The 12,637-nt window shown below is 38.3% G+C and overlaps 1 protein-coding gene across 3 annotated transcripts; it reads left to right on the plus strand.

Annotated features, from left to right (window-relative positions):
- The first annotated feature begins 1,802 nt into the window (after window positions 1-1,802).
- Window positions 1,803-11,323, plus strand: LOC130715645 (protein EXECUTER 1, chloroplastic). 3 transcript variants are annotated; one of them, XM_057565760.1, is made up of 14 exons: window positions 1,803-2,312; window positions 2,839-2,955; window positions 3,090-3,155; window positions 3,675-3,781; window positions 4,792-4,873; window positions 5,708-6,508; window positions 6,587-6,710; window positions 6,835-7,001; window positions 8,973-9,047; window positions 9,217-9,309; window positions 9,431-9,577; window positions 9,759-10,349; window positions 10,690-10,767; window positions 10,876-11,323. In XM_057565760.1, the coding sequence occupies exons 1-11, from the start codon at window positions 1,923-1,925 to the stop codon at window positions 9,521-9,523; spliced, it is 2,115 nt and encodes a 704-aa protein (XP_057421743.1). In that variant the 5' UTR covers window positions 1,803-1,922; the 3' UTR covers window positions 9,524-9,577; window positions 9,759-10,349; window positions 10,690-10,767; window positions 10,876-11,323. The 3 variants fall into 3 exon arrangements, with proteins under 3 accessions (XP_057421743.1, XP_057421745.1, XP_057421744.1); XM_057565762.1 differs by having other exon boundaries at window positions 10,070-10,349; XM_057565761.1 differs by lacking the exon at window positions 9,759-10,349.
- The last annotated feature ends 1,314 nt before the right edge of the window (window positions 11,324-12,637 follow it).

Below are 12,637 nucleotides of genomic sequence, written 5' to 3' on the forward strand. Positions count from 1 at the left end.
CAAGTATGGTCCACCATATGCCAAGAGAAAAATGGAGATATCAGTCTTAAAGCAAAAACAATCAAAGGAGAGTAGGAAACAAAACACAAAGAAATAATCCAAAAAGCCAGAATCTTCTTTGGGCGATCCTGAACAATATGCTTGAATTTTCTTGGTTTCCCGCATCCTGTTCGCCACCGCCATGGACTAGGTTCACGTTCAAAAGGATCCTTTCGCCAATCTGAACCATAGGTGACATTTGCTCGCCGAATTTGAACACCGGCGACAACTTGCTCGCCACTGAACTTCAACGTCGGCGACCCTTGCTCGCCAAGCTTCAACCGCCAAAAGCAAAAACTTGTTCGCCGTAATAACGTCCCCGCAGCAAACGTGTTCGCGATAACTCCATCGCCGCAGGAAACGTGTTGAGATTGCCTCATATGCAAAGTTGAAGTGCCGAAATCGTTCACCGATTTCATCGAACAGTTGGCGTGCCATTCTGATTCTCCACTACTTCTTCTTGATCTGATCAGTTTCTCCATTTGATTTACGGACACAAAAGAGAGTAACGAAATTAATTTCGAACTACCGGTAATCAGAGTACAAAACTAATGGAAACAAAACCGAAACAGAAAGTAGAAGAAAATTCCGAAGGAACAAGGATCTGTTTGAATGATCCTGAATCAATTTGGTTTGATTGAACTCATGGGCGAACATGGACGATTTCGACCCAGAGTGGCGGTTGAGAAAGCATGAGCGGTTGCAAACTCCGAAGTAGCAGTTGAGACAAAATGGTCGTTTAAATTCTGGTCGTGGCGGTTGAAATTGAGTGGGCCGTTTCAACCCAAAATGATGGCTTCATCTTCTACGTGGCGGTTATGCAGTTTCAACGTCTCGACGACGGAGCCTCGCTGACAGTCCACACCACGTTCGCCATCTATGTTGCCGTCATAGGATGCGGAATTGTGTGCAAACCCTCTCGTCTGCGAAACGCACCAACACTGCTCTGCACTTGCAATTTCTTCCTTCAACTATCTCTCCGTCCAAGGTTCTCTTTCTCGATCCCTCGCCCCCTTTCTCATCTGACGAAAAAGAGGTGGCTTCCCGGAGACCTGAATGACAACGAGAGTAATAATCAACAGATTCTACCCTTCACTCACTCCTCTCGCCCACTCTTTCCTTTCCAATTTCTTTGCTTCATTTTTAGATGTGCCTTCTCAACACAGCAACAAGAACACGAAGGATTTCTATGGGATGATGGTCGGCGATTGCAAATTCAGAGAAGTGGATTGGCGGTGGAAAAAGGATGAAAGTGGTGGTTATAGAAAAGCTTATGATGATCCGGTGACGGATGGAATTTGGGGAAGTGGGGAAGTTTTACCTGGCCCCACGGTGGGCGCCAATGTTCCGGTATGGAACTATCAAGCAAGGGCTAACCAGTTTGAGAGCGATAGAGAATGAACGAAACTAGAAAAATGCCTGAAAAATTAGATCCCCCACCGCTTGGGTGGTGTCTGATATTTATAGATTGAGTTTCGGTCCGCCCGGACCATGGGTTGCGTGACCCATATTTACATTAGGCTGATAAGCCCAACTAATCAATAAGCCCATATCAGACCACTATCATATTACCTATCATATCTCTCAATTCTCTCCCTTCACAAGGTGGAGTGGATACATAGGTGTTAAAAAATGTTAAAAAACAAAACAACTCACACAACAAAACCATCAACAAACACCAAGTAAAATAGGAGAGATAAAAATGAGAAAAAATCCATCCTTATCTCTTTATTATTTGCTCAAATACTCTCCAACCATGACTTGAGTATCCATCATAAAATTCAATTTTCACAGTGCACCCATCCCAGCCTCATGTTTCATCCCATTCACAAAACACACACCATATTATTCCCAATTTCCTCCTTCTCCATCACAACACTGTAATGACCTTTCCCTCATCCATGGCTTCCATGTCTGGTCCCACTGCTCCCAACCTCACCTTCCCAAACAAAAACCTCTCCATTCCCTTCACCCTCAAGAGACCCTCACTCCTTCCATTCCCTTCTCACCCTCCCTGCCGCTGCCTCAGCTCCGCCTCGGATGACAAAAACGACTCCTCCGATAACCGCCGCTGGGACTCGCTTCTTCAAGACTTCCTCACCGGCGCCGCTAAGCAATTCGATTCCTTCATGAACGCGCTCCGGGATGGCCGCTCCGCTGAAGACCGCGCTGCCACCGCCGGTGGTGGTAGCGACGAGGACTGGGATTGGGATCGGTGGCGCCAGCATTTCGACGAGGTCGACGACCAGGAGCGTCTCCTCTCCGTCCTTAAGGTGATTTCAATTCGTTGTTTTTCACGCTCATCAATCTTGATTCGTTTCTTGCATTCTTTGATATCTTGCTTTTCCCTGAAATTACTAGTTAGAATCAAGTGATTTTTGTTTGCTATATTTACTTTGATTGTGTAAAATGCTGCATGTTATCAAAATTGGAAACAATTTGGCTCTCAGGTAGCAATTTTTAACACGGGCTCGTTTGGCACGTCGTACTAGACATGATAGTAGTATACGCTTAATACTATCAGACCTTATACTATACAACATTCCAAACCCTAACTGTAATGCAAATGACTGGTCTTGATTCTTGAAGGAGTTGGATGAGATTTTAATGGCAAGTTCATAATGTCACATGAAGAAACCAATTATTAATTATGGACTATGGTATTGAACTTATTTTATGCTGCATGCACTTGTGTTGGATTTCTGTGAATCTTTATATTATGGAATATGGAAGTCATTGGCTGAGCTGACGTTTTGGTTTGGTAACGATTTATTGCTGACATGATTTTGTGCTCAACAGTCTCAGTTAGGTCGTGCTGTATATGTGGAGGATTATGAAGATGCTGCTAGGCTTAAGGTGGCAATTGCAGCTGCATCTAACAATGACAGTGTTGGAAGAGTGATGTCTCATCTTAATGTAGGGATTTTGACCGACATGATGCTTTTCTGATTGATGAAAACTGTTTTTATACTGCCTCCAATTTTTGTACTTTTACTTTTCGCAGTCCTGTATACATTTTAAATTGATATGTATATTTTGCAATCTTTCAGAGAGCCATCAAAGAAGAGCGGTATGGTGATGCAGCTTTCTTAAGAGATAAAGCTGGTGCTGGACTTGTAAGTTCTCAAAGAATTTGTTTAATGACAATTTTTAAGAATATCTTTGAGTTCTGTTTGAAATATGATGTCAGACACAATGTCATAGGGTGACCCTAGTAATACTTGTAGGTGTTCCAGCAATCCAAGCCTTTACCTGGCACTTATTATGTTTTAGCCTGTTGGGAGTTGTTTATGAAAATGTGGAATCTAATGACATTGGACATTCAATATTAGAAGATGGCAAATAAAAATCCATTTATGAAAATGTTTGGTTCTTTTTCTTATTATTGTGTTTTTAGATTTTAGGATGCATTTCCTTTATTACTTTAATATTGGTTCATTCATGTACATATATATATTGATGGATGTACCCTTTATTTTCATTTAAATAGATAATTGCCTTGGAATGTCATTTTAGTGTTGCATGCTCAGTCAATAAGTTGCATCCTACATCTGATTTAGATTTGTAGTGTTCCTGTATCTCTTGAGCTTATCCATATAAGTTCTTCAAAATTACACATATACTGACTCTTGCAGGTTGGTTGGTGGGCTGGTATTTCAAAAGACGTCAATAATCCACATGGTCTAATTATTCGCATAACTCCAGAGCATGGAAGATACGTAGCAAGGAGTTATAGTCCCCGGTAATTTCTTTATGTTGATGATAAAAAGCGATTGCCTCTTCATGAAAGGAAAAGCTTATTTTGGTAAAAGAGATGGGCCTTTCAAAATATACATATCTATTTAAAATATATACAGGATTGTGAAAAATGAAAGTACAAAAATTGGAGGCAGTATAAAAACAGCTTTTATCAATCAGAAAAGCATCATGTTACTCAATATTCCTGTAGTTGATAAGTGCTTACTGTAGTTGATAAACTCATTTAAGCTCATCCAAAGAGGACCTTAGCATATATGCTTATACACTTCTAAGACTAATTTCTTTGTTTAATAAAGATGAGAGTAACTAGTTACTAGTCAGAGTTATGGCTCAAATCTCAAACTTCTTCCCATGCTGTTTAAGGTGGCTTATAGCTTTATGAGTTCAATTCAGCGTGAAATAGTGGTGAATCTCTAGTGAGATTAAGGTGTGATAGTCTGTCAGCCATGCATATATTTCCTAATTCAATTAAGGACAAAACCAATCAATAGCTTATCTATGATAAAGTGATGAACTTATCTTCTCATAAATTTCTTCTCTTGGATCTCCAATTGAAGTTTCCTGAATAATAGAGAAACTAAGTGAATCTGATAGACCATTGGTTTTATGCTCAGATGTCAGATTGACAAAATACGATGCTGTATACACTCATTCTCTTTATAACATTTACAGGCACTTTTTGTGCCACCTTCTTAGAATTTCGGTTAGGCCTAACTCTACCCCATAAGCTAGCTTAGAGGTGATGATTACCTTCCTATATATAAGGGTTATCTTGGCCATATCTCTATTCTCTAGTCAATGTGGGACTTTTCAACACATCTTTTTTCCTTGATTGAAATTTATCTTCTGGAATTACTTTGTTATTCGCATAACTTGGAAACAACTTATCACTTTTTGATCCATTGTAAGGCATTTTGGCCTGAGATACTTTAGGTGGTCCCAGAACTACCTTGTGTGACTTCCGGTGTTAACCCTTTCACTGTATTTTTCCAGGCAACTTGCCATGTCCGCTGCCGGTGTTCCTCTATTTGAGTTTTTTCTTAAAATGGATAAAAAAGGCGAATTCAAGTCGCAGGTATCTCTTCTTGACTGAATCATAACTAGTATTATTATGTTCTGCTGGGATCATTACTAGATAAGCAGCAAGCAATCATCTCTAACATTTGAAGTAAATTACATGTTTTCATAGACAAAACTCATTGCACTGAAGATGGATTATATTCCCCATTCAAAAATTTGCTATGTGAATATGAGTATGCCGAGGATTGTCTTCTATGCTGATTGCTGACTGTTCTGCTTCTTATTCTGTTTAAAAAACAAAGTTTGTGTGGCCCATATGAGTTTCTAGTCTTTTTGGGCTGATTTTTTAAGAGTTACTTTACAAGAAAGGCCAGAATTAGTTCACTAATATTCCTCCAAAAGACCCACACCACATTCTCAGAAAAAATGAAACCCTACTTTGGTCCTTGTCTCTTTTGTTTTTGTTTTTTTATCAGTTCTGGTCCTACTGTGCTTCTCAACACTTCTCTCCATCTACTAACATTTGATGCGGGCTGGTGTTAATCTTAGGGATGGTGAATGATTCAATTAGTTAGATTATGATTATTTACTAGGATTATTTGTAATTTGCATTTTGTCATCTTATTGATGTTTTTTTGGAGGGGTTTAATACTTAAACTTCGTGCAAGCACCCCCTATTTTTATTCTTATTTTGATTCATGGATTGGATCTTGTATTATTTTATGTTTTATCATATGATATATAAGCCTATGTTTCAAATTATAATATGATTTTTTTGTATGTATCTTACGATAGATAAAAAGATTCGATTCGCAATTTGGAAGTCTTCCTATTCACGATTCGAATCTCGATTCAGTAACCATGAACAGAATTTTCTTTTAATTTTCAGGCTGTGTACTTAAAGCGTAAAGGGGCCTTCCATGGTCCTCCAACAACCTCCTCTAAAGCATTGGATGCTGCTGAGAGATTGAGTTCCGTGGAGTCTACTGAAGACAGAAGTGAGCTGTTTGTTGTGAGTACTGAAGATCCGGAAAGTGGTGATGATAGGAATGATGGCTCTGATCCAGCTGAGAGAATGCCTGGATTTCAGAATGGCTTGAAAGATATGATTCCTGGTGTGAAGGTGAAGATTTTCAAGGTGATAACACCTGAGAAAGTTGACAAGGATCTAATATCTAAGGTGATTGAGCAGATAATTGATGAAGAAGATGATGAGGATGAGGATGAAGATGAGGATGAGGATGAGGATGAAGATGATGATGATGATGAGGACGAGGACGAGGATGAAGATGAAGAGAAGGACAGCGATACAGGAAGTCTGGAACTGGTAGACATGAAGTCTGAAACTGACCAAGAGGCAGATGATGAGGTTGAAATAAATACTGGTCTGGGAACTTCTGATCGTGAAGACCAGAATGAAATTGCTGTCAAAGTTGTCATTGGTGGAATTGTTCAGAAACTTTCCAGCAATATATCCACTAGAGACTTGCTTCGAGTTCCGGCTAAGCTAGAGATTAAGAAGCGTGGTTCTTTTTCCTTTACTGTTGAGAAAGAAGTCAATCAACAGGATGGTCAAGCCAAAGGGAAATCTTCATCAGATAAATCAACTAAGTTTCTAGGTCGACGCCGAGTTGATCATGTCATTTTTGACCTTGCTAAATTCATTGGGAAGGGAAAGGTACCTGCTAAGGTAGGTCAATATTCACTATGCTTGTTGAATCTAGCCATAAGATGCTTAGACTATAAGTCTTTTCTTCAATATCTACAGGTGCTAAAAGAGGTTGGAGAATTAATAAATCTCACTCTAAGCCAGGCCCAGAACCATCAACCATTATCTGGATCAACAATTTTCAATCGCATTGAAATACCTACTTCGTTTGATCCTTTAAATGGTAATTTTCTAAAGAATTTTTCAATTTGATTATTATGAGGTGCTGAATATTGGCTGCTGACAGTAGGATGTTTGCTTTTAATCTGCAGTGTAATTCAAATGACAAATATTTTCATTTTTATCAGGTTTATATATTGGTGTCCATGGTCTTCACTCTGAAGTTATTCAACTGAGACGTGGGTTTGGTCAGTGGCAAAAGGATGGTGGGGCTAAGGAGCCTTCAGATCTTGAGTTTTATGAGTATGTAGAAGCTTTGAAACTAACTGGGGATCCTTATGTACCAGCTGGCCAGGTAATGTCGCAAATTTTATTCTTTCGACAATTGTAAATTTATATATTAGTTTCTATGCTTTACTATTTTTCTGTATTGGTTTCTCAATATGCAATCTGGCCTCCTGGGAAAGAAGTGGGGTGTGAAGAAGCCACCCGTCATCTGTAGAAAACTGTGTTTGATCGTGTAAACAAAAATTGGAGAATGGTGGTTCTGACTGCTGAGTAAAATTCTGTGGCTATGACCTGGACACCTTGTGGCAGTGCATATTTGAGGTTGGCTAAGATTGGCTAAGAGTTAGTGGATCCATTTATCATACATCCGATACCAATCATGTGGCTTGAGCTTGAGCTTTAGTCATTTAGAAAAACAATATTTAGTGAAAGAAATTACAGTCAAGAGAGCGAGTCAAACGACTTGTAAAAAGTAATTTAAAGTCAACACACAAGGAAGGAAGAGAATGGGTAGTACCACCCCCCTCGGACTTTGTTTGGGAACCATTTGCCAAGGTAACAATAGGTAGACCACTAGCAGTTTAAAGTTTAGAGAATAAGGATTTATAGTGCATTTGGGAGTGCTTATTTGAGATAATCTTATAGCATAAATACTTGAACATGTCTTTGGTTAAAGTTATGAAAATAGCTTATGATTATGACTTAACTATAAACTTCTCAAGTTGTGCTTATTTTAATAAGCTTCTCAGATTATCTTATGAGTAAGCGTTTATAGGCTCTTTTGAACTAATTTTAACATGTTGCTTAGATAAGCTTATGAATAAGTGCTTACTGGATAACTGATAAGTTCTTATTGACATAAACGCTTAATTTAGTTGTTTACTCAAACACACTATTGTTACAAGAGATGATCGGTGGCACTAGAATCTAGAACCCAATGAACATGAGAGGGTGACTTAGAGAGACCGACAATTAAATAACCAGTGTGTACAACAGAGGCAGTGGAACCTGAGATCTGATGCTGCTCAAACCACTTCAAGAAATCAGCAAAGATGGCAAGTGATTCCGTTGGACTTAAGGGTTGGTGCTATGTAAACCACTTCAAAAATCAGAATAGGTGACTGACATGGCACTAGGATTGGATTGGTAGCTGGGTCATGGGAGATTCCGGAAGCCCTGTGTTGCAACGTGTATTGCTAAAACAATGCTATGAACACAAGTGCCTTAACAACCTTGAGAAACCTTGAACAAAGTGTCACGAGGCCCAAGATGCGCAAAATGAGGACATATCTAGATGGGGATGATGAGGTGAAGAGGCACTGGTGAGCATGGGAAGCGCGTGAGAAGTCTGCATTGGATCAGAGTGTGGTTGTGTGAGAGCTCCTTTGAGCTTGAACCATGGGGGGAAAGTTGATATAGGTGAAGAGAGTTCGATATTGGGGTCTGTGTCTCCTAACAGTGATTGGGCAGTGGTGGCAGTTGCTAGAAAACGGAGGTGGTGATTGAAGAAGGAAGGAGGAACTTGCCAGAATGTATACATAACACTGAGGAGGGTTCGGTCTAACTCTACTCCAAAAGCTAGATCGTACAATCGGAATTTCCAAAGCCTTTATCAGCTCTATGTTGGCCTTACCTCCCCCGTCAATGTGGGATCTCAACAGAAATTACAAAATAAAACTATTATATTATGGTTGCTATGTGTTACACTGCACATCCTTTTTGTTTGTCTCGTATGATAGTTAAATGACTTTTGGGAACTAAGATTATTGTTCTTGTGGTTTTTGTTATATAAGAATCAAAATTCCATCAAGTTACTAGGTTAAGGTTGAGGGAAAATATTCAAAACTTTCTGTTATAAGCGAATGATTATTTTCTTTGGGAAGTAGATAGCAAATTTGGTATTGACTGATTTAATCATAAACTGATATATATTTCTTGTATTTTTTTTAACAAATAAGTTCTTACTTTATGGAGCTAATTTTGTTATTATGTATTTTGTTTCTTACATCTCATTAGTCATGTTCCTTTATCTCATTAGGTGGCATTTCGTGCAAAAGTTGGAAAGGGGTATCAACTTCCCCATAAAGGGATAATTCCTGAAGAATTCGGAGTGGTATGATTTCCTTTTCCATGATGGGGTTCTCAACAAGCCTCATTGCTTTCTCCATTTTCTCCTGCCCTCTGAAATTTTTATGAAGTTGGCACGAATTCACAATACTGAAGAGGAGGTTATTATTATTGTTCTTTAAGTGTAATCTACTCTGATGTTATTGACATTTCAGATTGCTCGCTATAAAGGTGAAGGGAGGCTGGCTGAGCCAGGGTTTCAGAATCCTCGATGGGTTGATGGTGAACTTGTGATTCTTGATGGAAAGGTTTGCATTCTTCATTCTTGTATAATTGTTTAATCATTGGTATAAGTCAAGTTTGAAATATCCTTTATCACTTTTACGCAAATGTTTCTGATTGCAACGTTCCTTTTGTTGATTCTTGCAGCACATAAAAGCAGGGCCTGTTGTTGGATTTGTGTATTGGGCCCCTGAGTATCATTTTTTGGTCTTCTTCAATCGGCTAAAGCTTCAACAATAGGATTTCATTGTCGATAATAGCAGAGACTGTAAATTCTTTCTTCAGATTTTTGGCGTAAGTTCTCATTTAACATTTGGTTGTCATGGATGCTATCACTGATATGAAATCTATCTTCTGCATCAGAAAGTTTTCTAGCGAGCTAGAAAATTGTATTGTTGGTATAGTTGGCGAGTAAAAACGTGAAATATTTCAAATTTATGGTTCTCTAATCTCTGCAAATCTGCATATGATGCAGATGTGATGTTCTTGATTGGAGCAGCATGCTTGTATGTATAGAATAAATTATTTGACTCTAAGTTTGGCCAACATTATTTATCATTAAGCCCAGGTTAGGTTTTTAAAGGAACTCCAGAGCAGGCCTTAATTTGAAGGATGTGTGTGTAGACATTTTTTTAGTTGTAGAATTCTCGAAATTAAGTTTTTGAATTTTTAGAATTTGGAATTGGAACCGGAATCTACTTTTTGACATGTTGATAATGACATTACCGTAGTAGTCTAAGTGGTGTATTGCTTTCACAAAGCGAAAATAACTGGTACGTTGTAAAGGGAGGTACATGATGCGGCAGAAGTTGATGAGCTCCTAGGTCTTGGTGGTTGGAACTTGGAAGTCTGGGAGACGGTGAAATTGGAGCCACTAAAAAAAAATTAAGATTTACATGGTCGTTAGATCACCGCGTTGCACAAGTCACCCACCAAGATTTTAGTTTGGTATGAGATTGTTTATCGCCATTGGCTGTGGGTCAAGATGCTGGTTTTCTCCCCCCAAGCTCTGGATACCAACCATGTACAACCAGAAGAAAAGGAAAATAACCTAGAAATCCCAAGTGTGAGGCTCTCTAGTCCTTTGCTATTATTTTATTAGTGAAAATAAAACTTCTATAACATGTTCACTGCTGTACTGTTGTATACCTATTTACAATAATCTAACACGTAACCTTTTAGTTTTGATTAAAAGAAAGCAAAGATCCGTTTATAAAATTAAAAAATTCTTCTTTCAATTGTGTTTTCAAGTGCTAAGATTTTCTCTTTATTCTATGTCTCTTTAGTTTTAGTTGGTAACTGAATTGTCATGGAGTCCCTGGGTGATTCTTATTAGTTTGTTTTATAAGGTTTCAATTTGTGAGCTTCTTTAATATATGATTGAAGATTGTTGCTCTTTGTTGCAGGTTCCAAGTTTTACGGAATGCTAAATCTTGTGCTTTAATGGAAGATATTACCTATCACTGGAGGGTCTTTCATTTAAGGTATCCACTGTTTAACTTTAACTATATAATACCTGATTCATGATTTGTTCAGTGAACTTCAATATCCTGTGATGCTGATTTTCATGTTTTTGTCTCTTATGTGCACAGGTTTAAAAGATTTTCACCAGTAGTTTGCTGGCAAGCAGCATAGAATCCGATGATTGGGCTGCTTGTCTAATGTCTAGCTAGGTCTAACTTGACTCATTGGGGCATGTTAAACTTGGTTGGTTGCTGGTACCAGTAGCATGACTAACTGTATATGTGCATATGTTTGGATGTGTTGGGCACACACTCCGAAGTTTTTTTTTTTTTTTTGAACAGCACACTCCAAAGTTAGCACTTAGCAGAGAAGCTTCATGTTGTTGCTTCTGGTTTAACGTGGTTTTGAGATCTAAGGTGAATCTTTCATGTGGAACCAAACATGCACTATAGGTTGGAGGGGGATTCGTAATGTCAGCATTTAAGCCCGATGTACTAGTCTCATCATTACATGCAGTGTATTGTTCGCATCAGTGTATTATCATCGTTTTCTAATTTTTCTCATAAGTTATATTCCTATATTTCTTCATCATTATGATTAGTGTAATGTGTGCAAGGTTAATTTGTGTTAGGATTAGTGTTGTTAATAGCGGATAGCGTCGTGTAGCGGCAAGCCCAAAAAACACTATCGTGTAGCGCTATGATCGCTATGTTGAAGAAGGAAGAGGAAGAAAGAAGAAGGTTGGAAATCACAAGTTTCATCGTGAAAAAAAGGAGTAGGTCGCAAAGGTTGTAGGTCACGGAGGTTGAAGAAGGATAAAACACGTCGTTTCAATTAATGGTGCGAAAACCCCAAAATGCCTTTAAAATTTCAAATGAATGTTTAGATTTGGGGGAAATTTGGGGTTTTCACTCGAAGTGTAGGGTTTTCCATTGCACGGGGATGGAACAAAGTATTTTATTAAAGATAGGAAAACTCCAAAATGCCCTTATAAAGTTTAACCTAATGTTTAAATTTGGGGTTTTCGCTCTAAAAGTAGGGTTTTTATCCCTCTTTCTTCCGTGCTCAACCAAGCGCAATTTCAGCCGCGATTTCCCCAGCTACCACCGTGAGCGATTTTCGCACAGCTACAACCTCCATTCCGCCATGTACCATCATGATTGCGCCGTAGTCGCTCGCTATTAACAACCCTGGTTTGGATGAATGAAGTCTTTGACTAAAAAATTTCATTATTTTATCTTCTTAATTTGGACAGTATTTGGATAGTATTTTGGTCCAACTTCCTCATTAACACTATGTTTAGTTATGGTGAAAATGAGTGGATGTGTTATGGGTACAGGAAAAAAGAATCTTTATACGTTTGACACACCAAGGAAAACATCATGAATGGAAAACATAGGATGAGAGGAAACCTTTTTTTTATAAGCGATGAGAGGAAACCTGACAATCAAATCAATTTGACAATTTGTCATAAATATACCCATGTATATGCATAAATAATTTCCCAACAACCAAGGCAAAGCTTTTGAAGTCTACAAATGGGTAAAACTGTAATTGTACAAACAATTCATTCACTTTTCCTTTCATTTTTCATTTTTTTTTTTATCCAATCAACTTAAAAATCATCACATTTTCCATTTATATTCATTCCCTTTATATTCTCTCCACTAATATTCCTTCTCCTCATTTTCGCTCCTGCACCCAAACAGTGCACAAGTCTATATTTTAGCCAATGAATTTGGAAGTGTATGCTCAATTAGCTTTTTATGCATTGTATTATTTGCCCCACAAGACTAGTTTCCCTTTGATGACTCCATGGAGCTCATAGGAATCGAACATTCTACATTCAAGTGCTTCTTATAATCTTCCTTTTAAAACATCAAATACTTA

The sequence above is a fragment of the Lotus japonicus genome, chromosome 4 (genome assembly GCF_012489685.1).
Source record: "Lotus japonicus ecotype B-129 chromosome 4, LjGifu_v1.2".
NCBI classification, from domain to species: Eukaryota; Viridiplantae; Streptophyta; class Magnoliopsida; order Fabales; family Fabaceae; genus Lotus; species Lotus japonicus.

Excerpts from the sequence above, each read along its gene's own strand:
- LOC130715645 (XM_057565760.1), top strand. The coding sequence starts at position 1,923 with ATGACCTTTCCCTCATCCATGGCTTCCATGTCTGGTCCCACTGCTCCC. Across the intron at positions 6,509-6,586 it reads AGGGAAAGGTACCTGCTAAG|GTGCTAAAAGAGGTTGGAGA; the intron begins GTAGGTCAATAT and ends CAATATCTACAG. Across the intron at positions 7,002-8,972 it reads CTTATGTACCAGCTGGCCAG|GTGGCATTTCGTGCAAAAGT; the intron begins GTAATGTCGCAA and ends TTATCTCATTAG.